The 25,687-nt window shown below is 50.1% G+C and overlaps 2 protein-coding genes across 9 annotated transcripts in view; one reads left to right on the top strand and one right to left on the bottom strand.

Annotated features, from left to right (window-relative positions):
• Window positions 1-2,634, top strand: part of PPP4R1 (protein phosphatase 4 regulatory subunit 1) — an 83,936-nt gene extending 81,302 nt beyond the window's left edge. For all 7 annotated transcript variants that reach the window (XM_070050488.2, XM_070050487.2, XM_089305899.1 and 4 more), the window contains 2 exons: window positions 606-747; window positions 1,538-2,634. In XM_070050488.2, coding sequence (XP_069906589.1) covers window positions 606-747; window positions 1,538-1,701 — 306 coding nt within the window. In that variant the 3' untranslated portion in view covers window positions 1,702-2,634. The remainder of the gene's footprint in view (window positions 1-605; window positions 748-1,537) is intronic.
• Window positions 2,635-6,701: 4,067 nt separating this feature from the next.
• The window catches only part of RALBP1 (ralA binding protein 1), a 44,718-nt gene continuing 25,732 nt past the window's right edge, over window positions 6,702-25,687 (bottom strand). The window contains exons 3-10 of one of the 2 annotated variants that reach the window (XM_008261040.5): window positions 24,101-24,544; window positions 19,427-19,776; window positions 17,234-17,395; window positions 15,476-15,607; window positions 13,287-13,394; window positions 10,417-10,538; window positions 9,789-9,912; window positions 6,702-8,304 (exon numbers count right to left, since the gene is read on the bottom strand). In XM_008261040.5, coding sequence (XP_008259262.2) covers window positions 8,062-8,304; window positions 9,789-9,912; window positions 10,417-10,538; window positions 13,287-13,394; window positions 15,476-15,607; window positions 17,234-17,395; window positions 19,427-19,776; window positions 24,101-24,544 — 1,685 coding nt within the window. In that variant the 3' untranslated portion in view covers window positions 6,702-8,061. The remainder of the gene's footprint in view (window positions 8,305-9,788; window positions 9,913-10,416; window positions 10,539-13,286; window positions 13,395-15,475; window positions 15,608-17,233; window positions 17,396-19,426; window positions 19,777-24,100; window positions 24,545-25,687) is intronic. The other variant, XM_089305898.1, reaches the window with a different exon arrangement.

Below are 25,687 nucleotides of genomic sequence, written 5' to 3'. Positions count from 1 at the left end.
GCTGCCGTCCGTACGTGGACCACGCCCACACATACCGTACATCCATACACGGACCATGCCTACACATGGTCCATACATACGTCCATACATGGGCCATGCCTACCCATGCTGCTGTCCGTACGTGGACCACGCCTACACATGCTGTCGTCCGTTTGTGGACCATGCCTACACATGCCGTACATCCATACATGGACCATGCCTGCACATGCTGTGCATCCATACATGGACCATGCCTGCACATGCTGTGCATCCATACATGGACCGTGCCTACACATGCTGCTGTCTGTACATGGACCGTGTCGTGTACTCTGCACTGTCCGTGTGCATGAGTTGTCACACATACGCATACAGTGTACCCTGCAGGCACACACACTGTGTCACCCACCAGGGCCGCCTGTCTGGCCTGCAGTGCAGGTGTGCAAGTGGTGGCAGGGGGAGGTGCAGTGGGATTCCTTCGTGTCCTCCTTGTTTGGGGTTCTGGAGTCTCGATGAAAAAGCAGGAGGTAAAATGTGTCCCCTCAGGGTGTGGCAGGCAGGCTGTGTCAGCGCGCATTGCCTCTGTGCAGCCGGGCTGACAGCGTGCCGCTGCTCGCTCTCTGCCGCAGACGGTCATTGAAGACGACTGCCTCCCCATGGACCAGTTTGCTCTGCATCTGATGCCCCACTTGCTGACCTTGGCCAACGACAGGGTTCCCAATGTCAGAGTGCTGCTCGCAAAGACATTAAGACAGACTCTGCTGGAGAAAGGTAAGTGGGGGACCAGCGGGAAGCGCACCGGGCGGGCAAAGGGTGTGAGGTGTTGGTAGCGCCGCTTCTCTTGACGGGCCAGGCAGGCCAGCATTCTGCTGTGCCAAGAGAACCTTCGATCCTGGGCACACACTGATTGTGTCATTTGGAACCTGAAACTAGTAGTTTTAACATTTGGGCATCTACCACAGCCTTGCAGCCTGCCTGCCCCCCCTCTCCATTGCTGGGGTTGAGGCTGGGGAAACAGAGTTGCTTGCCCTCCCCCTCTGCCATCATTGGTAGGCAGGGCGGTTGCCCGGGGCCTACTTCTGGAGATCGCCGGTCCCCACGGGCAGGCCACCCCGTGCCGCGTCAGTGGAGTGGGTGCAGGAATGCAGGAGTGACGAGGGAAAAAGGCTCTGATGAGCTTCCGAGAAAAAGGAGTATCACTGCTTTTTCAAAATCACAGTGAAGAGGAAATGGCTAGGGAAAGTTGGGCTGGTCTTTATAGCTGCGTGTGCGCGCGCACGTTGATGGCGTCTGGAGCTCTTACCCTGTTTACAAGCTAATTAATGGCAAGGAAGTGTAAGTCTCCTTTAATGCTCCTTCGCTGTCATCGAATAGCATGAGATTTAGCTGATCATAGAAGTAATCAGGCTAAACCTCCTACTTCTCGCCGATTACTGTGTGTGACCCGGCGTGGCGTGTGGCGTGCTAGTGTGAAGTCACACTTTCTCGTGACTGAGCACTGTCATGCTTGTGCTCCGCCACCCCCTGACCCCTTCCTCCCCTGTGCGCCCCTGCTTTGCAGACTACTTCCTGGCCTCGGCCGGCTGCCACCAGGAGGCCGTGGAGCAGACGGTCATGGCTCTGCAGATGGATCGCGACAGCGACGTCAAGTATTTTGCTAGCGTCCTCCCAGCCAGTACCAAAATCTCCGAAGATGCCCTGAGCACGGCCTCCTCGACCTACTAGCAAAGCCGGGCCCGTGGTGTCTCTCCTGCCTCCGTGGGCGCTCCCGCACGCGCGACCCGGGCCGGCCTTGGGAAGGAGGCCCCTTCCTCTCTTGCAGACTCAATCGCAGGTACAAGTTGCCTACACCTGATGCCAGGGATGCCAACAGTCAAGAGCAAGTACAGTAAACACTATTATCTTATCTTGACTTTAAGGGAAAATAATTTCTCAGAGGATTATAATTGTCACCGAAGCCTTAAATTCTTCTGTCTTCCTGACTGAATGAAACTTGAATTGGCTGAGCATTTTCCTTGCGGAAGAGATGAGATTCCCAGAGACCTGCACTGCTTTCTCCTGGTTTTCTTTAACCACCGATACATGAAATTCTTACAGCCAGCAGGCGGACGCGAAAGAGACCTTCAGTATTAGCCCTGACCGTCTCCGCCAAGGCAAGGACCTGCCGGGGCGCGGGGCCAGCCGCCCAGCCCTGCCCCGCCCCGCCCCGCCCCGCGTGTGAATAGTTTTTGACGTGTATAAATGGGAAAGGAGATTTGGATTTCTCCCAAGGGCTTGATGCTAACACTAAAGTAGAACCTGATTTTAACTCTCCGTGCAGCACATTGCTGCATGCATTTACGGAACCTTCGCCGAGTATCTGTGTCCTGATGTCTTTCATGCTGGTCATGACCTGAAGGAAATTTATTAGCACGCGTGTTGTATGTCAGGTGTTTTTAACTTGATCATGATCAGCTCTGAGGTGCAGCTTTCTTCACACACTGTACATACCTGTGACCACTCTGGGGAGTGTTGCAGTCCCTAATCATGCTCTTTAAAACCGTTGGGGCACAAGTTCTCTTGTCCAAATAAAATTTATTAATAAGATCTATATAGAGAGATATATACACTTTTGATTGTTTTCTAGATGTCTGCAAATAAATGCAATTTGTGACCGGTGTTAATGGTTTAGTATGAAATGGGGAGGCCAGATTAAAATATGTCTGTTCATGACTTTGGTGGTCTCTAGATCTGCCATGTTGCCTGGCTGGCGGGGTTTCTCCTGGCGGACAGCAGGGGCTCCCTGGGCCCCCTGAGCTGCCTGCAGCCTCCGAGGGTGAGTGAGGCCTCCTGGGGGTTAAAGCAGCTCAGAGCCCCGGTTTCTTCATCAGTGGGATGGGAATCGCTAAGAGCTGCCCTGCTTCCCCCAGGGTCATCTTGCAGCCGGAATGTGCTGTGTCATAGACGGCTCTGATGAGCCCCAGGTCGAAGAGCCCTCGGGCCGAGTCCCCGTGGTGCTTCTCTGGGTTTGGTTTACTCACTCAGCCAGTGGGGGCTCCCCGGCCGGGCCGGAGAGGTTCCCCTGAGCCTTGGTGTGGACTCGGAATGTTCGGCTGCTCTCCGCACACGCTATTACACGTGAGCCTTTGGTTGGTTGCTGTGGCGTCACAACCCAGGAGTCTGCGCTCCGGAACGTGAGTGAACACGTGAACGGAGAGTGACAGGTGCCGCCCAGACGGATGAGTCCCACACGGCGGGCCGGGGCCCTTGGCCTGTCAGTTTGTGGAAGTGGCCTCGGGTTCGCCATGCGGTGGCCCGGGTGCGTTTCTCAGAGGGCAGCTCCGGCCTTACGCAGAGTCGCGTGGTCGCGTTCAGCCGAGCTTTGCAGGTCCGCGCCCTCTGTTACACACTTTGTCTCCCACAGTTCCAGGGCTCTGAGTTACATGAGAATCACTCACTCAGAGCCACAGGGTCTTTGTTTGTTGTTTTGTGGTTTTTAAAGCAGAAGCAGTGACTTCACGTGCACGAGTGTAGAGAATTCGGGAAGTTGGACGCGGCCCTGGCCCAGGCCCTCACCTCCGCGCCGCTCTGGCTGTAGGGACGCTCAGAGGTGCTTTCTGGGTGCCTGGCTGGCTTTCCCCAGCTGCTGGGAACCTGCCTGCCTGTTGGGTGGCTTTGAGGGGCTGCTGGTCTATGACCTTTGTCTCAATGCCATAAATGTCTATGATGCCAGACGGCTGTGGTTTCCCCAGAACCCTCCAACTCTGAATGGCCGCGGAGTTGGAGAATTCCTGCCGGCAGCCCTGCCCGTGTCCTGAGCTGCCCCGGACAGCCTCTTGTCAGCTGGGCCGCCGTCAGCCCTGCAGGTGCAGATCCCCGTGATCCTGGGGGTGCAGCCATCTCCAGGGTGCAGGCTGCTCAGTACACCAGGGAGGGGCTGGGGCAGGGCCCCATCAGACAGCACGGGGCCAGACAGAGCCGCGATGAGGGCAGCAGGGGCCAGGCTGGGACCTGAGCTTCATGGGGCAAGTGTGGCAGCGCTTCTGTGCAAGGTTCCGGGAGACCCAGAAGCGGTTAAGCACCCCATCACCAAGCATACGGCCTCTGTGAAGTTAACCCTCACCCAACCAGAGAAGCAAGCAAGCCTGGTGGAGGTACAGGAGAAACAGCAAGACTGCAGCTCTGTTTTATTCTCATTCCTGCCTTTCATCCTGTAGAGTGCGGGACCTGGAGCAGGACCCCCGGGGAAGGTGCGGAGGGCAGCGGCCTTGGGGAGCCCTGTGAGGGGCTTGGGGTGGGGCCACCCCTTCCAAAGGGCACTTGTGATGGGTTCTGAGTGACCAGGATGGGTGGGAGCCCACGGAGTTCCCGTGTGAGTTTCCCCCAGGAAACTGTGTGCTGACTTCCATTAGCGTGGCGGGGAGACACAACCCTCAAATTACTCTTCTGGAAACTCCAAAGTCAAGGTCATCTGGTGCTGTCTTGAAAATGAACACTTCCACCCAGAGGTTTTGACCTTCAGAACATTTTGACTGTAAACAGAAATTCAGTGTTAATTTTCGTGTAAGGGAGGGAACACCAGGAAGCCAGTATAATTTTTGTCTTGGAGAAATTTCCTTAAGGGTTTCCTAGAAAACAGAAGCTCATTGCTGAAGGTTTTGGTCTGGCTGACCCTCTGCAGCCTTCATTGCTGTGGCTTTACTTCCACCAGGTCTTCTCTTCTTTTAGGTCAACTTTTGCTGATTCAGATTTGGCAAAAATTTAAGTTTTTAGTCCATAATTTCAGCATATGAGTATTTCAACCTGATCAGATTTATTTCACGTTAATGATGCCACCATTGGACACAGGGCAGCTACTGAGTAGTGCTGTTGGATGTCCCACGGGACCATCAGGAGCAGCTTGAGACGCCAGCCTCCCTCCCGGAGACCTGGTGCCCTGACCTAACCTCCTGTGCGAGCAGTCTTCATGCCAGAGATGTAAGCAAGATTTTCACTGCCAAGTGAGAAACTCTGGAATTTTCTCAGCTGGCTACAGACATCCTCCCGAGGAGGAAGTGGTTGGTTCTTTGTCTCACTGTCGCTGGAAGGTTCAGCAGACGCCTCTCGCCCAAGGAGGGAGGCAAGACGGGGTGCATTCAATTCAGATTAGAGCCCTGCTTGTTTCTCCTCCCAACCCCCCATATCTGTCCATTCTGACCACTGGACCCAAAGTGACCCCACAGAGGCCATGTGTGCAGTGACACTGGCGATGGCACCAGCTGCAGTTCACAGTTCTGCCTCCCACCTACAGAAGGGTGGGTAGTCAGGGTCACTGGGTTCATCTAGGAGGCCGTATCTGCACCACAAAGACCACGCGGGCCACGAGCAAGTGTGGGCCCAACACCCAGGCCAGGCGCCTTACCAAGTGCAGGAATTCCCACCTCTCTGGTGGGAAGAGAGAAGTTCAAGAAACCACTTACTGCAGGTTTTGAACGAAGGGGCCACAAGGTAAGGTTTTCCTGGGTACAGCCCCCGGGGCCCTCCAGTCCTGGCAGTTTCTGTGGCCACCAAGTCCTGCTGGGACCTCACAGAGTACAGACAGGATGTTGCCCTGGGCTGAGGCAGGAGCCAAGGGGAAGAATTTGGAACAGAAATTAGAGCCTGCTGCAAGCAAGAGCCCTCGTGTGCTGGCTGAACTAAAACAGCCTGCTCTGAGCCGTGGTCTACCGGCTGCAGGGGCTCAGGATCGGAGCAGCCTGTAAACCCCCTTGTTGCAGGCTGGGGGGCAGGAAGGGGAGGTGGTGCTCGCCGAACTCGGCAGGTGGTGTTCGGGGCTCCTGCGCCTTCCTCTGCCCAGGCTCACTCTGCCTGGGTCTCGTGACCTCACCTCACCAGAAAAGCTTGCTAATTGTACATGGAGGGGACAACACCCACCTCACCTCCGAGCGCATCACCTTACCAAGGCCTGGGTGTGTGATGGGCTCAGGCCCTACCATTTGTGCCACATGTGATAACAATGGGCAGGGCCTCCATCACGTCGGGGCTCAGACTGGAGACACAGAATCAGGACGGTGCCCTTGCAGAAAGCCCAGATGCAGCTCCATCTCCATCAACCTGGCTGACTCTAACGTGTAAGGCCTCGTGTTGACAATGCACGGGAAATGGCTGGCTCAGTGCGTGTTCAGTGTCCCGTGGAACTAGCTGCAGGCACTGGTTTCCTCTGGGAGGCTGGTCCCAGTGCTCACACCAATACCACTGCTTCCAGGTCCAACACTGAATGACATCAGGCCAGGGTGTCCAAAACCTTCCAGAAACAAGAACCTAACCAGTCCATACGTTTACTTAAGTTTAGCGCTCCAGAGAAGCCAGCTGTTTGAGCTTGAAGTGACAGTTTTTGATTGTGGCACTTTCAAGGAACCACAATCACTGTTCCAGACCAACCTGACCCCGCACACTAGCCAAGGAGTGGCTGCTTGGGCTGAGTGCTTGCTGCCCGGGTGAGCCGCACTGCGCCACAACGGGCCAAGCTCTTGCCTCCTGCACCCCAGAAGCTGCTCAGAGAAACCACGGGCCCAGGCCACGGGGCCGGGCTAAGGCAAGTTCACAGAGCAGCAGGCACGTCTTTAAGGGCGAGGCTGAGGCAGCTGCAGGCACAAGCCGTGGTTCGTGGCCGCCACACCTGCCTGGGTGACAGATTAAATGGATGCCTTACTTGTAACCGGGACTCAATGGTGTTAAAGAACCCACACAAAAGCACCGAGACACTGTTTTTTTCCCAAATGGCTGTTGAATTTATTCGCTTGATCAATAATGGTCCTGGCAAAAATGAGTTAACCAACGCTGAGACCTTTTGTCATGAAATGCTAAATTTAAAAATCCATGATACCGTGATAGAAATTAGAGTTTACACAAACAAAAAGGAAACCATCACTATTGCCGGCAAATGTGAGATGAATGTACTGACAGGACAGCTAGAAGGCGCTGATACATTGGTATTTGACACCTGACCATATTTTCAGTCACCATAATATCTTCTCTCCAGATTTAAAAAAATAGTATGCTGATTTCTATAACAAAGCTTTTTTTCTCGTACAAAAATCAAATAATGGCCAACAAGTCACAACAGTGCAATAGGTAGAGGATAAAAAACCGCGTCGAACAGGTGCTGAAAATAAATACTAACTGGGGGGGGGGGGGGGGGAGGAGAGCCCTCGGGTGGGGTTTGTCGTCACCACCTTAGTGCGTGTGGGGTTTGTCGGGAGCCCCAAGACCCGACCTGTCTCACGGTGCTACCCCGCAGGGGGAGCCCGGCCCGGGAAGCCGGCTCGTTCCAGGAAGGGGCCATTTCTGGCGCTCCCCCTTGTCAGTGGCGGCCGTGGGCAGCTTCCGGAGACCACACGGTGAGGGACAGCTTTCGTTTGAGCATATACATATATACACACACGCACACCCCAGAGCATATATATATGTATATGGCTTATTCAGGCAGAGGCCGCGCACACTCTCGCCCGAGCAAGCAACCCCAGCCGCTCCGGTTGTCCCGGGAGGTGGGTGGTGGTGGTCAGGGCGCAGGCCTTCGCGGATCGCTGGCAGTGACCGCCGCCTGCGAGCCCAGCGGGCCGTCGGAGGCCGGGGCTCAGGGGCCGAGGGGAGTGGGAGGGCGAGGCGGCTCCCCGTGACTGTGATCTGCACCGAGAAGGTGTGAAAGGCACGAGCAAGAGTGACTCGGTACGGAGGCCCCGCGGGCGGGACGCAGGCGTCCCCAGCAGGCCGCAGGGACCTGGTTTGGTTCCCCCCCTGGAATGAGAAAGAGGTCCTGATTCCGCTGTGATACAAAAGCAAAGAAAGACGATTTTTGGTTTAAAAAGAAGCCACTCAAGGGTTAAAATAGTTACTTTAAGTTAACAAAGAAAATTAATCTTCAAATAAGCTGACACTATCTGGAAAACTCATCCGTCCCTGCAAGCCCACGGGGCGCTGCTCCGTCCTCCGGCCCGGGCGGGCCGCCGCGGAGGAGCCGCCGGGAGCTGGAGCCGGAGCCGCCGCCCTGGCGGCAGGAGGAGCCGTCTTTACAGAATGTACAGTAAAGACGCAGAGGCCGAGGGCTCCGCGGGCGCCGCCAGCGGCTCAGATGGGCGTCTCCTTCCGGTCCTTGCTCGGCGACGGCTTCGCAGGCTCCTTGCCGGCCTTGGGCTGCTCGGGGCCGCCGTCCGCGCCGCGCCGCTCCCGCTCCCGCTCCGCCTCCTCGTCCTCCGGCGCCTGCGGCTCGCCCTTGGCTCGCTGCATCTGCAGCAGGCGCAGCTGCACGCGCAGCTCGATGATGGCCTCGCGCTCCTCGTGGATCGCCTGGTTCAAGTGATTGTTCTTGATCTTGAGGAACGACAAGAGGGCAGTTACCACGCACGGAAGCAGCTCAGAAGGACGGCGGCCCAGGCGCAGAGAGCAGTCGGCCAGGGCCTCCTACAAGGAGTCTAGCTTTGTTTTAGCCAACTTAGTCGTGAGGCAACAGACTGGGGCAGGAGCGGGACTATGCAGATGGGCACAGACGCACCTGGACTCAGAATGGGAAGGAACATGGACTGGGCTCCCAGTGACAGCAGAGGCAACACCGGGAAACATCAAAGCAGCAACAGGAAACACCGACTTCACTAAGTAGTGTCACTCACTTCGGTTTCTGAACTGCCCTTCCTTAACTAAGGAGAAACTACAAGTGGGCCTCGCAGCAATTAGGGGCATCAGGGAAAAAAAACCTAGATGTGCCTCAAAAGTCTGTCTTTTGTGAATGGCACCACTGTAAGTCTGGAATTGCTAGTCAAACTGCAGAAAACTGCCTCCAATTCCAAGTCTGCATTCATTCGGCCAGGGGTCCGCAGGGCAGGACGGTCTCGGCCCCGTCAGCGGCCACTGCCCGGCCGCCCTGGCGCCTTTGCGGTCAGGGTGTGAGTGCAAGCGCTGGGTCCCCTTGGTGGCCCTGCCCCGGGACGATGGAGCGGGCTTGGATTCCTCTCCCCCCTCCAGCTACGGACGCCAAGTGGAAGAAGCCGGTGTGGAGGTGCCAGGCCTGCACCGTGCACCAGCCGAGCGAGAACACCGTCCTGCTTACGCCACGGCATGACTCCCACAGGTGCTCTGCCTGCACTACACATACTGATTCTGCATTATGCTTTCTTGTTTAGCATTACAGAATGATCTGTAAAGCGGCGAGAATGCACGGCCTGTCTAGAGAACAGAGACCCCGGGGCTCAGCCCCCACCCTCCTGCCCTGCCACAGGCCTGCAGCGGCTGGGTCTCCAGCAGGAGCCTAGGAGGCCGCCTCGCTGACCTCCACCCCCGGCCCCACGGGCAGCAGCTGTGGGCAGTGGGTGGGATGGGGCGCTGGTCTCCCCCGGCAGCTGAACACATGGGAACGAGAGAAGCCAACTGGCCCCTGCTCTCAGGCCCCGTTCTACAAAGGGGATGTCCTCTCCTGGCCCTCAGGCGAAGCGCCAGCCGAGGTTCTATCCGGGTGAGTCAGGGAGTTTCAGCCGCTGCAGCCCCTCCCCCACGCAGCTGTCTCCAGGCGCGCTCTCCCTCACGGCCGTAGGGGGACCCTCACTCTGCCCATGGAGACTCGGGACACCGGCCCTTCTCCCACTAGCATTTCTTTCCTGTTCACCTGTGAGAACAGAAACCAGACCGTCCCAAGTTGCCTGCAGTGGGCAGGGAAGGCTGCGTGTGGTGTGAGAGTCAGGAGCAGGTGCACCCCTCCCCCGCCCCGGCCTGAGAGGGCCTCGGCAGGTGCCCCCACTGTCCTCCCCTCGCCCTCCCGGCGGTCTGCCAGCCCAGGACCTGGGGCCGTTCCCCCCAGGACTCACTTCCAGCTCCTCGTTCTGCCTCTGCAAGTCCTCCAGGATGATCTGCAGCTCCTCCTCGTCCTCACTCTCGCTCTCGCTGTCCGAGGAGTACTCTTCGGTCTCGCTGCGGCCATGCTGCTGCCGGCTGAGGGCGAGAGGGGAACGCAGCTTCAGGGGTGCGCCTGCACGGCCCTGCCTTCAGGGTCACCACCGGCTCCTGATCCGCCTAACGCAGCCGCCCCAACTTTGAAACTTACTTGAAAGGCAGAGACAGGTCTCCCATCCACCTGCCAGGGCTGGGCCAGGCTGAAGCCAGCAGCCAAGAATCCCATTTGGGTCTCCCGCGGGGAGGGGCAGGGGCCCACGCACCTGAACCGTCACCGCTGCCCCCAGGGTGTGCACCGGCAGGCACACCCTGGTGTGGGCAGGGGCACTGAGACTCGAGCCCCAGGACTCCAACACGGGACGCGGCATCTAACCACCGCCCCACACCACTGTTAAGGCGTGATGAGTAAGAAACTGAAAGATGAGTATGCTCCGATGCCTGATTCCAAGCAGGAGCTGAGGACTGAAGCAATGATGCTCACGTTTAAAAAAACAAAACAAACGTCCTCGCCAGCTCCCCCCCGTCCCGCCCCCCGCCCCGTACCTCTGAATCTCGGCGATCTCGGCACGCAGCCGCTCGATCTCTTCCTTCTCCGAGGCGATCTGCCGCCGCAGGAACTGCTCCATGGCCAGCAGCTCCTCCTGCTCCGTCAGGATCTCGTTCTCCTGGAATAACGAGCAGCGCTGACCACCCCCGGACGGCGCTCCGGGAGGCTCGCTCCCGGGGCCTCCTGCTTGCCCTGCACGGCGCTGACACATCGGCACTGCCCAACTGAAAACGTCCTACTTCCTCAGGGTCAAGAAAGGGCTTCTTTAAGAAAAGGTAGGCAAAGACACTGGGAGAATGACCGGGTTTTCTCGCAGTACACAGATGCCCAATCAGATGGCACACAGCAGCCCCGTGACCTGGCGAGGCTCCAGGGGACAAAGGTGGAGCTCGAGGCACAGGAAGTGCTTTGTGGAGAAGGCAGGTCTGTCTGGGTTGCCAGTGGCTTCGACGGTGTCGCCAGGAAAAGAAGGATCCAGGAGTCGCGTGCGGCTGCCTGCCAGTGTCAGCACTAAGGAGATCAGAGTGAAGGCAGGGAGGTGGCCGAGATGTGTCCTCGCCACACGCACCAGCCTCCCCAGCCAACACCGAACTGCAACAGAACACGCCCTTCTCAGATGCACGGGGCCACAGGTCTGAGGAAAACGACTGCTAAAACCCCCACTGCCCAAGCCCGAGGGGCCTCCCACCCAGAGAACAGCACACGCAGGCCACACAGCCCGGGAGCACGGGCCCGTGCGGGAAGGTCCTGTGGTCCGTCTGCAAAGACACCACGGCTGTGTGCCACAACTCTGGTGGCCAGCAAGCACTGCAAAGCCCTCCCTCTCAGAGGGAACCAGGGGCATTTCCCAGGTGTCTCCTCTACCCCTCGGCATGCCCATGATGCAACTGGTCAGACTAGGCAGTGGGGGACAGGGCCACACACACACCCCTACTATGTGGTCGGGGCTTGAACCGCACTCCTTCCTGGTTAAACTCCAGGGACTCTAGACCAGGGGAAGGGAAGGCTAACTTGAGACGGTCAGGTAGAAAGCCAGCAGCACACCCTTGTCACTGCCTGGAATATCACGGCCCTCCGAAAGGTTCGTGGGAAGCAGGATTAAAAGACACTTTATTGGGGCCGGCGCTGTGGTGTAGTGGGTAAAGCTGCCACCTGCAGTGCCGGCATCCCATATGGGCACTGGTTCAAGACACGGCTGCTCCACTTCCAATCCAGCTCTCTGCTTTGGCCTGGGAAGGCAGAAGAAGATGGCCCAAGTGCTTGGGCCCCTGCACCCACATGGGAGACCCAAAAGAAGCTCCTGGCTCCTGGCTTCGAATCAGCACAGCTCCAGCCTTTGTAGTCATCTGGAGAGTGAACCAGCAGATGGAAGACCTCTCTCTCTCTCTCTCTCTGCCTCTCTTTCTCTCTGTGTAACTCTTTCAAATAAAATAAATAAATCTTTAAAACAAAAAAAAGAAAAAAGACAATTTTGGTGCCAAAACAAATTTAAATCCATGCATTTTTTCCAAAATATCATTTCCACAAACTTTATGAAGACCCTCTCACATGGCAGATATTCAAGAGATATTTAAGGGATAAGAAGACAACTGATTTTCATTTGCAATGAAAATATGAGTATTATTAAGAAAACTCGTAACTCAGACCTGGATGTAGATTAAAAGAGATTAAAGAGGCCAGCGCCGTGGCTCACTAGGCTAATCCTCTGCCTTGAGGCACCGGCACACTGGGTTCTAGTCCCAGTCAGGGCGCCGGATTCTGTCCCGGTTGCCCCTCTTCCAGGCCAGCTCTCTGCTGTGGCCAGGGAGTGCAGTGGAGGATGGCCCAAGTGCTTGGGCCCTGCACCCCATGGGAGACCAGGAAAAGCACCTGGCTCCTGCCTTCGGATCAGCGCGGGGCGCCGGCCGCAGCGCGCCAGCCGCGGCAGCCATTGGAGGGTGAACCAACAGCAAAGGAAGACCTTTCTCTCTGTCTCTCTCTCTCACTGTCCACTCTGCCTGTCAAAAAATAAAAATAAAAATAAAGAGATTAAAGAACTTAAAACAATGCCTGGTACAAAACAGTACTAGGCAGTTTCTTTCTCTATAGTTGAACGTTTTAGCAAACACAACATAAAGGAAGGACTAAATACAACAGGCCTAGTTTCTCTAAATTATTTTACAATTTTGGCTAAAAGTAGCTGAGGTTCTCAAATTATAATTTTTTAAATGTATTTATTTATTCTATCTGAATAGCAGAAAGAGACAGAGATCTCCCATCCACTGGTTCACTCTCCAAATGCCGGGGAGCAGGAACTCAATCCAGGTCTCCTGCGTGTGAGGCTCCATCCATCCCTGCCGCCCCCCAGGTCCACAGCAGTAAGAAGCTGGACTCTGCGCAGAGCCAGGACCCAAACCCAGGTGCGCTGATATGGCACGCAGGTGTCCCAAGCAGTACCTTAACTACTACATCAAATGCCGGCGCCCTCAAATTGTATTTTTTTAATTATTCATTTATTTTTATTCATATGAAAGGCAGAACAAGAAAGACAGAGACAAAGAGAAACATCTTCTATCCACTAGCTTTCTCCCCCGATGCTTGCAACAGCCAGGGCTGGGCCAGCTGAAGCCAGAATCCAAGAACTCCATCAGGGTCTCTCTTGTGGGGAGCAGGGAGCCAGCAGCCATCACTTGCTGCCTCTCAGGTGCACCAGCAGGAAGCTGGATCAGAAGCAGGGTCAGAGGTGGGACTTGATCCCAGGTACTCTGATATGGGATACAGACACTCAAGTGGCAGCCCAACGTGTTCCACCAAAACACCCACTCCAAATTCTAATTTTAAATGGCCATTAAGACTTGGCAAATAACAGAAAAACAGTTCAGTTTACCTGGGCAAGGAGAATATTTATAACTTCTTCGTTTTCATTCATTTCTTCTTTGGAAACATCCTCTTTTGAAAGGCTGGCTATCTCTTGTGCAATCTTGGTTTCACACTCCTGTCCAGTAAGAGAAACGGAAAAGGAACTAGTTAGTATGTAGGTAAGACATATTCAACAGATGCACATTAACACCCAGCCAGGCTCTTCCTCCTCCTTCCACCTCAATGAATGGATATTTTTCAACTGGGCTGGGAACTTAATACGGGGTCATTAGTTCATGGTTGCATTGTGGCGCATGTTCAATTCTGGCTAATGTGCCTATCTTCCACACAAATTGCCTTCTGCCATACTCTGCAGGGTGGAGGTGCCAGGGGTAGCAATGTTCAATGTACAATTCAGTTCTGATAAATATACACAGTTGAGGAATCACCACCACCATCTGCTATAGAACTTTCCTATCACCCATGAGCCCCTGGGGCTCCTCCTCCAGCTGCTGGCTCCTAGCAACCACTGACCTGCTTTGCACTACTTACAGGGTCTCCTTTCCTTGAGTTTCACAGAAATGGATCAACCACTAAATAGGCTTTTTCATCTGTCTTCTTTTGCCGAACACAATGCTTTTCTGAGCCATCTATTTTGTTGGCTATATCAGTAATTACCTGGTAATATCCCAATTTGTTTACACACTGACCAGCTCAAACAGGCCATCTGGGTTCTTTCTAGTTTTTAGCTGTTAGAACTGCTAAGAGCATTTCACAAGGGCTTTGTGAGGGTGTAGGCTATTTTCTCTTGAATAAATACCTTGGAGTAGAATTGCTGGGTCACACAGTAACTCATGTATGTTTACCTTTACAACAAACTGCCAAACTGGCTTCCAGAGTGGCCATACCATTTCGCATTACCAGGACTGACATAGGAGAGCTCCCGTTACCTCATATTCTTACTCACACTTGGTACTTTCAGTTTTAGCCACTCTAGTTATTGTACAGTGTCCTCTCATGGTGCTTTTAAGTTGTGTTTTCTTAAAGACTAACGATGTTGAGCATCTTTGCATGTGCTTATCTGCCATGTGTGTATCATCCTTGCTCAGTTCCCCATCAGCTCCCGTGCCTGTTCAACAGAGAACCCATACCAACCCCAGACGACATGGTTCTGGAGGCTGAATTCGTGGGGGTGCATGGAGGTTCTTAGCGGTGCCAGGAGGGGGCGTGGAAGCTCTGGGCCCTTTCTCCCATTCTGTGTCCCACTCATCTCTTCATCTGTCCGCTCTGTGGCATCCTTAATAACAAACTGCGCAGCGTGCTTCCCTGAGTTCTGTGAGCCACCTGAGCAAATTCATCAAAGCTGGGGAGGAGCTTGCAGCTGGCATCTGAAGGGGGCGGCCGTGGGGTCGCAGCCCTCAGCCTTGGGTGTGGCTGTCTCCAGATCAGCAGAGCCAGACTGCACTGAATCAGAGGACGCCAGCTGGTGCTTGGAGGAAAAGCCCCCAGCTTCTGAGATCACAGAGGTCTTCTGTGTTGGCTGTGGTCTGACAGCAAAGGGAGACAGCCCCCTCTGACAAGACATCCTCCACACAGGTACAAATCTCTATCCTCAGAACAACCCAAGTACTCGGCCGCCTTTGACTATTAGCCCAAACGCAACAGCAACCACTCCCATGCTCAGTAAATCTGCTGCCCACAGACCCTGCACCAATTCACAGGATGTTGCTGCTGAATCTGTACATGGGTGGTAAGACAGTGCAGAGACTGAGATTTGAGCTGTGGGGTTACTGGTACATTCACAGTTCTGGGACCAAGCAACCCATACTAGAGGGAGATGAGGGGCCCGTGTGTACTGCCATTGCGCCAGGAGCTAAGTGAACAGAAGCCCTCCCGGCAATCCTCTCCGCTGCCCTGCCGTCCATCTCGGACGATGCCTGACCATCCGGCCTTCTCAGCGTTGGAAAGCTTGTTCAGAGGTACAAGCAAGGAGGAAACGACAACACACCTTCTAGTAAAACCCCCTTCTTCATGAAGATCTTTCTCCACAAAATGAAACATCCGACACCGTTCTGAAGGAGTCATCCAGAACTAGCAACGCCTGAGTAAATTTCCCACTAGGGAGCGTCAGGAACCATGCTTACGTTGTATTTTAAAACAAATGGCACAGTTCTTTAATATTTTACTATAAGCACAAAGTACTAAAATATAACTCACTTGTCTTTTAGCTTCTCTCAGTTTTCTTTTGAGGGCTGTCAGAATTCTTTGTACTTCCCATAATCTCTCTTCTTTAGACAAATCCTTTATCCCACCCTGCAGATCTCGATGTAAACAATTCAAAAGAAACTCCTAGAAAACAATAACACACAATGAGCAGTATCCAATGTCTTACTTTAAAAAATCGTGATTTCTAAAGATGTAGATTCAACTATTTTCACTTATTGTTAAAGGACGGAAATAATGGCACTAATGATCTTCTCAAGGATATAACTGAAAAAATCATTCTTACTTGTTTTGCCTGAGAATTAGGTTCTCAGTCATTAATGTACATTGATTCAGTAGGAGCTAATTCACACCCTCACTCCTACATCATCAACTAGTAAGGAATGGAAGTTCAGGGCAGATAAGGGAAGAGAGGCAAGCAGAGATTTGATGATATGCATGCAAGTAAATAAAAACACATTTCTTATTTAGTCTTGAATTTCTTATTCAATTTCTCTCTCTCTCTCTCTCTCTCTCTCACACACACACACACACACACACACACAGCATGGCATTTTTTTCCTGTGTTTTTTAAAGATTATTTATTTAGGGGTCAGCACTGTAGCACAGTAGGCTAAGCCTCTGCCTGTGGTGCCAGCATCCCATATGGGTTCTGGGTTCGTGTCCTGGCTGCTCCTCTTCCAATTCAGCTTCCTGCTATGGCCTGGGAAAGCAGTAGAAGATGGCCCAAGTGCTTGGGCCCTTGCACCCATGTGGGAGACTGCGAAGAAGCTCCGGCTCCTGCCTTTGGATCTGCCCAGCTCCAGCCTTTGTGGCCATTTATTTAGGGAGCAAACCAGGGGATGCAGGACTTTTCTCTCTGTTTCTCCCTCTCTCTGTCTGTTAACACTATCACTCAAAAAAAAATAAATAATAACTTAAAAAAAATTTTTTTTAAAATTACCTATTTGAAAGGCAGAGTGACAAGAGAGAGGGGGAGAGACAGAGAACTTCCATACACTGGTTTACTCCTCAAATGCCCACAACAGCCATGGCAGGGTAGTGTCAAAAGCAAGGAGCCAGGAACTCCATCTGAGCCTCCTATGTGGGTAGCAGGAATCCAAGTACTTGGGTCATCATTGACTGCCTCCCAGGTGCACTAGTAGGAAGCTGGGTTGGAAGTGGAGGTAGGACCGGATCCCAGGCACTCTGACAGAGAATACCCAAGCGGTGCCTGTCTCACAGCACAGTTTCTTACAGCTAAGTCACAAGTGGAAAAGTCTAAGATTTAGACTCAAGTCTTGGTTCTACAGCTTAGTAATCATGTGCTAAAGTTTTCTCACCTCCCCTGACTTTCCGTATTCTTATCTTTAAGACATGACTAAATGAGAGCAACCTCGTCCAGATAAGCAAACACTTTGGTGCTGTGTACTAGTGTGCTGAGCCCTTTTCATGCATTATCTCATATTCAATATGCTTCACATCAGTCAAGTGAGAACACCAAGACCATAAGAGACGAAGCAAGTTAGCTAACTAGGAGCAGAGCAGGAATTTAAAGCCCAGCCTTTTGTATCCAAAACCTGTGCTCTTTCCACCATGATATCCTGACTTATTTGACATGAAACAGTGCAAGATAGAAATTTCTGACTTCAGTGTGCCATGAAGACATGCCTGATAATAAGTAAATAGATGAACAAACAAGAGCTGACCCTCCCCCTCAGCAGCCGGCATAAAGGCAGGCTGGAGGGCAAGGGGCGAGGCAAGGGTGCAAACCTGTCTCCTGATCTCCTCTTTGATGCCCGCCTGGGTCTCCGGCAGTGTGGGCATCGTGGCCATGTTAGACCACCGCAGAGGTTTCGTCACTTGCTTCAGCACCACATTTCCAAAGAGCTCTTGCACATGTGTGAAAAGCACATACAGGACACGATTGCTGATCTAGGAGGAAAACAAAAAGACTTGTAGAAAAACAATTAAAATTGTCATTTTACTTCCATTTGTGTCTGTCACACAGTGAATGACAATTATCTTCAAGATGGGCTGTTGTGGTGCAGTGGGTTAGGCACCACTTGGGATGCCCACATCCCATGGCAGAACACATGGGATCAAGTCCTACCTCCCTTTCTGATCCAATTTCCTACTGATGCACCTGGGAAGCAGCAGATGATGGCCCAAATATTTGGTTTCTGCAACCGCGTGGGAGACTGGGATGGCTCCTGGTTTGGGCCTGGCTCAGCTCTGGCTGTCTGCAGGCATTCAGGGAGTGAACCAGCAGATGAAAACACACTCACTCTCTGTCTCCCTACCACTGTCACTGTCACTCTTTCAAATAAAAAGAAAAACAAAAAAGAAGAAGTCCTCCTCAGGAGTGACAAGGAAGGCTTCGCTAATTAATGGCCAATTCAAGGAGAAAAAGGCAAAATCCATGTTAAATCATGTACTCAAGCACCAAAGGAATTGAAGGAATTTTTAAAAAGCCAAGAAAATGAAGCAGACACTGAAAGCTATTTGTTGTTTTCTATCACTACAATATTAACTGATTTTTTTAAAGAACCTTATGTTTTTAGTTTTCAGTTTGAGACCTTTCTAAAAAAAAAATTTTTTTTTTTTTTAGCGGCAAAAGAGAGACAGATAGAGTGCTCTTCTCTGCTGGTTCCCTCCACAAATGCCCACAATGGCCCAGCCAGGGCTGAGACCAGAGGCTGAGAACTCAACTGAGGTCTCCCATGTGGGTTTCAGGTACTCAAGTACTGCTGCTTCCCAGAGATGCACTAGCAGGAAGCTGCAAAAGGGAACAGAGCTGGCACTATAATGTGAGATTAGGGTGTCCCAAACAGCAGCGTAACCACTAGGCCGAACACCCACCCCTATTTTGAGTTCTTTTGATAATCACGAGTGCATCTACTGAGGTGGAGGAGGAAAGTGAGAGCATTGCAGGTGCACAGCTGTTGAGGCTGAGCCCTCCCTCCAGACAGGAAGGCCTCCTGGGCACACCACAGCAGCAACCTAACATGATGATCACATGCTAGACCAGGACAGGAGACTGCTGGAAAATTAATATAATTTACAACAGTTTGACCCTTCTATGACACTGTCATAATATTATAGTAATATTATGTAACAATGTGACATTTAACAGATCCTAAAACCCTAACACAAATGATCAAATTGAAATTTGAGGAACATTTGGTATCCAAAATACACCAATCAGTAAAAAAACCACACTTGTACAACAGTGAGTTGGGCACCAAGGAGTCCAACATTCACTTATTTGATCAAGAAGTTAATGAGGATTTCATTTGCAATGGCAGATCCTGAGAAAATGTGCTATGGTCAAAAGTGGATTAAGACAAAGCCTACGACCCGGGTCTTTTTCTCGGCCTGGGTAAAGTATCAGCAAGTCTAATCAAAGGAAAATACACACCGTATGCCAGCAGCAACAGAGCTGCACTAAAGGACGGTCAGGTGCTTACGTTGTAAAAGGACAGTTTCCCAGAGGGCACTTCCTCAGGTGAAGAGCCTATCCTATGTCTCTGTAGACTCCTCTTTCAGAAATGAAACCCTCGGCTCAAATCCTTGACGAAACAAATTAGTGACAGGCCCCTCTGTGCCTGAGTTTGACCCATGTTTGTATTCATGAAGCAGTAATGCTCTGATGAAATGACGGAACCCTCTGAATTATGTAAATGAGCTCTGTAACTGCAGGAACCACTGGCTCCCCCTCCACCGTGACCAGTCACTGGGAACTGGGTGCTAACCCCCTGGGAAGAACGGCACGGTCCTCATCTCATAGAGGGGCTCATGACCTTCCCTGTCCACACCACTGATGGCGTGAAGAAAAAAAAGAGCTGTAATCAAGCTACACCATATGTACCCGCTCTGGCTGCCAGGTTCTCATGGCGACTCAGCAACAGCAAATGTCTCCACCTCCCCAGGCCCAGCGGGGGCAGTGGAGAGAGGAACTCGTACCTGGACAGTTGGGCTGAGCACTATGGAGATGTTCTGTATGTTCATCTTGGTCTCCAGCTCCTTGGCAATGACATGGTCCATGTGCACGATGAGCCAGGAAATCAGAAGGTGGTTACACTCCGGCAGCTCCTTGAGCAGGCGCTGGAACTCCTGCACTTTCTCACCCTCACTGGTCCTCCCACAGGCCTCTTCAAATCGGGGCATTAGCTCTTTGGTAAGCAGATTCTCTGGAAGGTCTCGTAAATACTGCTTCAGCAAACTGGCGACAGTATTGGGCTCATATTCTTCCAAGTTTGGAGACTCCTCTCGGTCGTAGGCTGCTTTTAGCTCATCTACCTTTGATTTAATTCCTTGAAACATTCAAATAATTGAGGAGAGAGAATACCAAGAAAAGCAAATCAAATACACAGCTTTCTCAGCCACTACACCCACCCCAGCTGGAAAGATCTGAGCACCTGCCTGACCAATAACAAACCTCTCACTGTGAATTTTTTATCTGCATGAGGCTCAGACAATTCCTCTGCAAATATAGCCCTGTAAAAGACCACACTTTGAGGGTAAATTTAACCAAAAGCCACATGATAGCCGAAAAAATATTCACAGCAATCACAGACATATTTTAAGCAAATATATCAAAGGATTCAGGAAGGAAAAAAAATCTTAACTTAAAAGGTAGTTAGGTAAAAAATTAGGGAAAAATTAAACTACAATCTAGGCACAAGTCTTGCGCTATTTAGGCAGACAACTGTTTTTTCTAACTAGCCACATGACTGACAACACAAGATGAAACTCAGTGCACATGAAAACATTCCCAAATTTGTGGGTAAATTTTTTTATACGTAAAAATTATACTGTAAATGTGAAAGGTGAGTTAGCTGCCTAAACAAACTCAGAATTATCCAATAATCTCCATCTAATTTTTACTTTAAATTTAGAATTCTTTCAGTGTTAATCTGAACAGAACTGGAACAAAAAAAGTTTTAAGTTTGTGTTTCAAAAAAAATTAGATGAAGTTTTGGTTTCCAAAGTCAAATTGTTTTACTTTTCTCGTTGGACAGTAAGAAACTCTTAACACAAAGTGAATACTTTTCAAACATTATGTCTTTGGGGCCAGCACTGTGGCCGCCATCCGCAGTGCCAGCATTCCATATGGACAATGGTTCAAATCCCAGCTGCTCCATTTCTGATCCAGCTCTCTGGTATGGCCTGGGAAGGCAGTAATGGCCCAAATCCTTGGGCTCCTGCACCTGTGTGGGAGACTCGGAAGAAGCTCCTGGCTCCCAACAGGCACAGCTCCGGCCATTGCAGCCATCTGGGGAGTGAACCACCAGATGGAAGACAAGACCTCCCCCTCCCCCTCTACTTCTGCCTCTCAAAAAAATAAATAATTCTTTAAAAAAAAAAAAAAAAAGACTATAGTCTTCATTATAATTTACTGGCAGTGACTGCTCAAATGAGTACTAAGTAACTTTTTCTGATTTTTAATACTTTAGACCAGTTATTTGGGACTAGCCTGAAATTAAGGCTGAGAGTTTCTAACAGTGAACATCACCTTAAATAAAATACTTACATTTGGGTTTTGGCATTTCTTATCCTACATGAAAATCTCTTAATGGTATTACAATAAATCTGTTACTTGCACACACTGACAAACATAAAAGCAATAGCAATATGAATCTTATTGTTGCATAATCTTTGAGAAAGTTAGAAAATAACCCTGTTTTCTTACATTTATGGCAATGTAGTAAAATGTGATGAACAATTCTTGATGAAAATTCCCTCTCTCATATAGGCGAGATCTTCCAAAAGATCATGAAAAACTTGCACCATCCTTAAACTTCATTTCCACAAACTTTTTGTAGTACCCTCCCCGTGAATACACTTTGTTGATATTTACCTTTCCCCCCTACAACACCTACCCAGCAAATTGCACAAGTGTGTGTATTTGGTTTCTTGTTACTCTGAAATTATCAAAATGTTTGCATTCTACAAACTGGACACTCCAAAGAGAGTGAGTGAGTTTAAAGACATATCTTAATGTAAAAGATATAATTAAACGTGGACACGGAAAATATATAAAACCAGTGAAACTGTCTCTCATATTAGTTTTAAAATCTGAATTAAGAGGCAAGCATTTGAGGCGGCATACCCTACTAGAGTACCTGGGTTTGAGTCCCAGCTTTGCTTCTGATTCCAGCTTCCTGCTAACGCACACCCTGGAGGCAATGGTGATGGCTTAAGTAGCTGGGTCCCTGCCACCCACATGGGAAAACCCAAACTGAGTCAAGGGTACACAGCCTCTGCCTAGCCCAGCTCCAGCTGTTGTAGGCATTTGGTAAGTGAACCAGCAAATCAAAAATCTCTGACTCTTGCTCTCTGCTTCTCTGCCTTTCAAATAAAATGAAAATAAAATTGGAGCTAATGTATAAATAAGTGAAAAACCAAATATCTCTAGCAAAATGACCATTATTTTTTTTTAAATATTTTATTTATTTGAAAGACAGAGAGAGGTAGAGCCAGAGCGAGAGTGATCTCTTCCATCTACTGGTTCACTCCCCAAATGACTGCAACGGTCAGAGCTGAGCTGATCTGAAGCCAGGAGCCAAGAGCTTCTTCCGGGTCTCCCACTTGGTTGCAGGGGCCCAAGGAGTTGGGCCATCTTCTACTGCTTCTCTAGGCCATAGCAGAGCGCTGGATTGGAGTGGAGCAGCCAGTACTTGAATCGGTACCCATATGGGATGTTGGTGCTGCAGGCTGGGGCTTTAACCCATTGCATTACAGCACCAGCCCCGATTATTCTAACATTCAAAAAGAAAAGTGAGGACCCTAGCAGTAGCGCACCTCCTCGGTTTCAAGAAGAAATACAAAACCCACTGTGGCAAGAGCTCAGTCCCCAGGGGTTGACAGCAATAGCTGTTTGAATGCTTTTAGACCAGAGAAGGATTCTGCAGCTCTGAATCGCCATAAAAGTGTAAATATCAAAAACAGGTCCAAGGGGAAAGAATTCTTTGAACAAAGCTGGAGAAACTTTCACCAAAACAAAATACCTTTATGTTTATCAAGATCATATGAAGGGAAGCAGCACATGTTATTGTTAAACCTTTAAAAATCAACACAACATAAATCAAATTATCAAATTCATTTAAATGTTAATTTCATGTAATGCTAGGGAGATATAAATTCAAAATCAGGGGTAGGCTTTTGGTTTAACAGTTAAGATGTCACTGAAGACTCCTTTGTATCACATCGGAGTACCTAGGTTCAATTCTCACCTCTGATCCTGACCCCAGTTTCCTGCTAATACAAACTCTGGCAGCAGTGATGGCTCAAGTAATTGGGTCCCTGCCACCTATGTGGAAGACCTGGATTCCATCTCTGGCTCCTGGCTCCAACCCTGCCCTAGCCTTGGCCACTGTAGACATTTATCTGGGGAGTGAACCAGCAGATAGGAGTTCTTTGTCTCTCTCTCTCTCTGTCTCTCAAACAATAATTTTTAAAAACTTATTAAAAATTCAATTCAATGTCTATTTCATTTTATCTTCTATAAAATGACAGCCTTTTAACCAAAATAGCGTAGCATGTTATCTACAGGTTGTATAAGTTTTCCTAATTAACAAAAATGCCTATCCTGGCAGGAGGGAGGGTAGGATAAGAAATATCACTGTGTTCCTAAAGCTGTACATATGAAATACAGGAAACTATACCTTAAATAAAATTTTTAAAAAAAAGTTTACCCTCTCTCAACAAAACTCAAGCATAAGATTACCTTCCCAAGTAAATGGGAAAACGAAGCCTAATCTCTCTCTCTCTCTCTCTTTCTATGTATATACACTCCAAAGGTGTGCTGACTGAACTCATCATGAACATCTGTGTGACCAACAACTGATTTTATAAATCTCCAAGCGAAGTTGATGTTGTACCAAGAAATCAAATGATGGGAATGTAATGACTGGGGACACAACACTGCCATGGGTCAGGACTTTCCTCCTGTACCAGTACAAAAGCCGTCCTGTTTTCTAAGGAATAAACATTTTTACTTTTAAAAATTATGCATCGTGCTTAATTTTAGATACCCAATCTGAAACACATTCTTGCCAAGCATGAAATTTAAATTTTCATATACATGAGACGCAGATCAATGGAAAATCGATTTCACTACCATATGCAACAGCCTCCCAAGGCTACCAGAGGCACACGTCCTGGGGCCTACCCGCTCAGAAAACAGCCCTGCATGCCTCTCAGTGGAGCTCAGGACGTGAACCTTGTTACTATCATTGACTATCGAGTCTCCTTCCCACAGATCTCCCTGCCTTCCTCCCTGCTGAACGCGTCCACAGTGCCGCCAAGCCTCCGCCTAACGAATGAAGCGGTAAGGAGAAAGGCAGCACTGAGCACAGCCCTGTTAAGTGGCACTGCTCACATGCTTCACTTTGGCCATAAGCCACTCAGGTGTCAATCTCCCTGCTGGAAGGAAGCATCATTAAAAAACCAGATCACCAAATCGCCAAAACAGTAGTGAGAGGAGTACTTCTGTGCAAATGGAAGGATCCAGAAAATAAATAGGGCTTATGACCCAAGCCAGTTTTCCCCACAAGTGATATCTTTCCTGCCTTTGGAAAATGCAAATGAAGTTAATTTGTAAAAGCCACCAAGCAACGTGCATGGCCCCAATACCTGAAACTCTGTAGATGCCCTCACACTTCATGCCGTACTTCTCTACATAATCTACACACTCCCGGAACACGGCTGGCAGCCGGACGCCGTCATACATCATGGTCCTCTCCACGGCGTCAGCCAAGGGAATTCCGAAAATGGGCTTGAGACTCGGAACGTCAACCTGAGGCACCTCTGGCTCCTGAATGGGCTTTTTCTTTTTTTTCTTTTCCTTCCACTGTTTAACGACATCAGCAGCTGTCAAGTCTTTTGACTTTTTCTCTTTATGTTTTTCTTCTTTGTGCTTTTCTTCTTTGGGTTTCTCTTTTATTTTAAAATCCTTCTCCTTCTTTTTAGAAAAGCTGGGCTTCTTGAAAACATGGATTCCCTTGGACCTCTTCATCTTGGAAGGACTCTCGGCTTCATCTCCAGAGCTATCTTCCTGAAAGGCAGCATAGCCTTCAGCTGCCAAAGAAACGTGGAGCGCACAAATTACACGTCTGTTTAACGGTAGACTGCTCGTGTGCTTTCTAAATCAGAACCAAAACAGGTGCCACCTGGCTCTAGCTGCACAGCTTGGCAAATCACCCACCAGTCCCCTACAGGCCCGCCCAGCAATGAAATGGGTTTCTTCTCAGCTGAAAAAGAGGCGTTGCGGTGACATCGCCTGACCACAAGAGGACGACAAACAGACCGCAGTTATCCTTACTGCTTTCATCTGTGAGCTAAGTGATTCAATTCACATTAGCACAACAAATATAAACACTGGTCCCAGAGGACCAGTGGAACTAATACTTATATAAAACAGAGCATTCTTCCCTCATGTGGATCCTGTCTACTCACATACTAACTGCTGCACTTGGACAAGACGTTTCCTTTTTGGTGCCTGTAACCTGAGGCAGCCTCAAAGCATGACAAACAGCACTACTGTTTATGTGCTCCCAATTATTCCCCTACCACACTTCGCTTTCCTGTTACGAGCTGTTAAGTTCTTTCTGGAGACTGCAGCAAGAACCAGTCCAGTCAATACAGCAATCCATCCACTCAAGGGCTGACCCAGGATTTTCCCTCACTTCTGACTGATGGCAAAATGCACTGGTTCTCCCTGGCCCCCACCTTACCCCTTCCCTGCATCAAAATCTCTGGTTCTCACAGACTGCAAAGTAACCAGTTGCTTTAATAATGCATCAGCCTTGCCAGAGTTTGCTCTGGTTGTTTTTTAGTATCTGTAACTAGTTTTTTCCTTAGCTAGTTACTTTATAAGCTAAAGATTAAAGTATTTCATAAGTTATTCTAAATGACACAAACCCCACCCACACCAACCTCAATGGCAAAAATCATAAAGAAAAAACGCCCTCATAGAATTGGAATTTCCATACACTGTGTAAAACCGTTTTTGCACGATCTGCTGAAGCTGAAATACACACACAGCCTAAGAGGCAGCAATTCTATGCCTGGGCATACACACAGCAATGCATAAACACATACCCAAACGACACGAATGACAATATCCACAGAAGCACTATTCATCATAATCAAAACTGAAAACAATCAAAATAACCAATACAGCAGAATGGATGAGCATTTTTTTAAATTTTTTATTATTAT

This window comes from Oryctolagus cuniculus, chromosome 10 (genome assembly GCF_051225735.1).
Source record: "Oryctolagus cuniculus isolate XC-2025 breed Fujian yellow rabbit chromosome 10, ASM5122573v1, whole genome shotgun sequence".
Lineage (NCBI taxonomy): Eukaryota > Metazoa > Chordata > Mammalia > Lagomorpha > Leporidae > Oryctolagus > Oryctolagus cuniculus.
The sequence above is the reverse complement of the archived record's forward strand: the minus strand, read 5'-3'. Positions and strand labels throughout refer to the sequence as shown.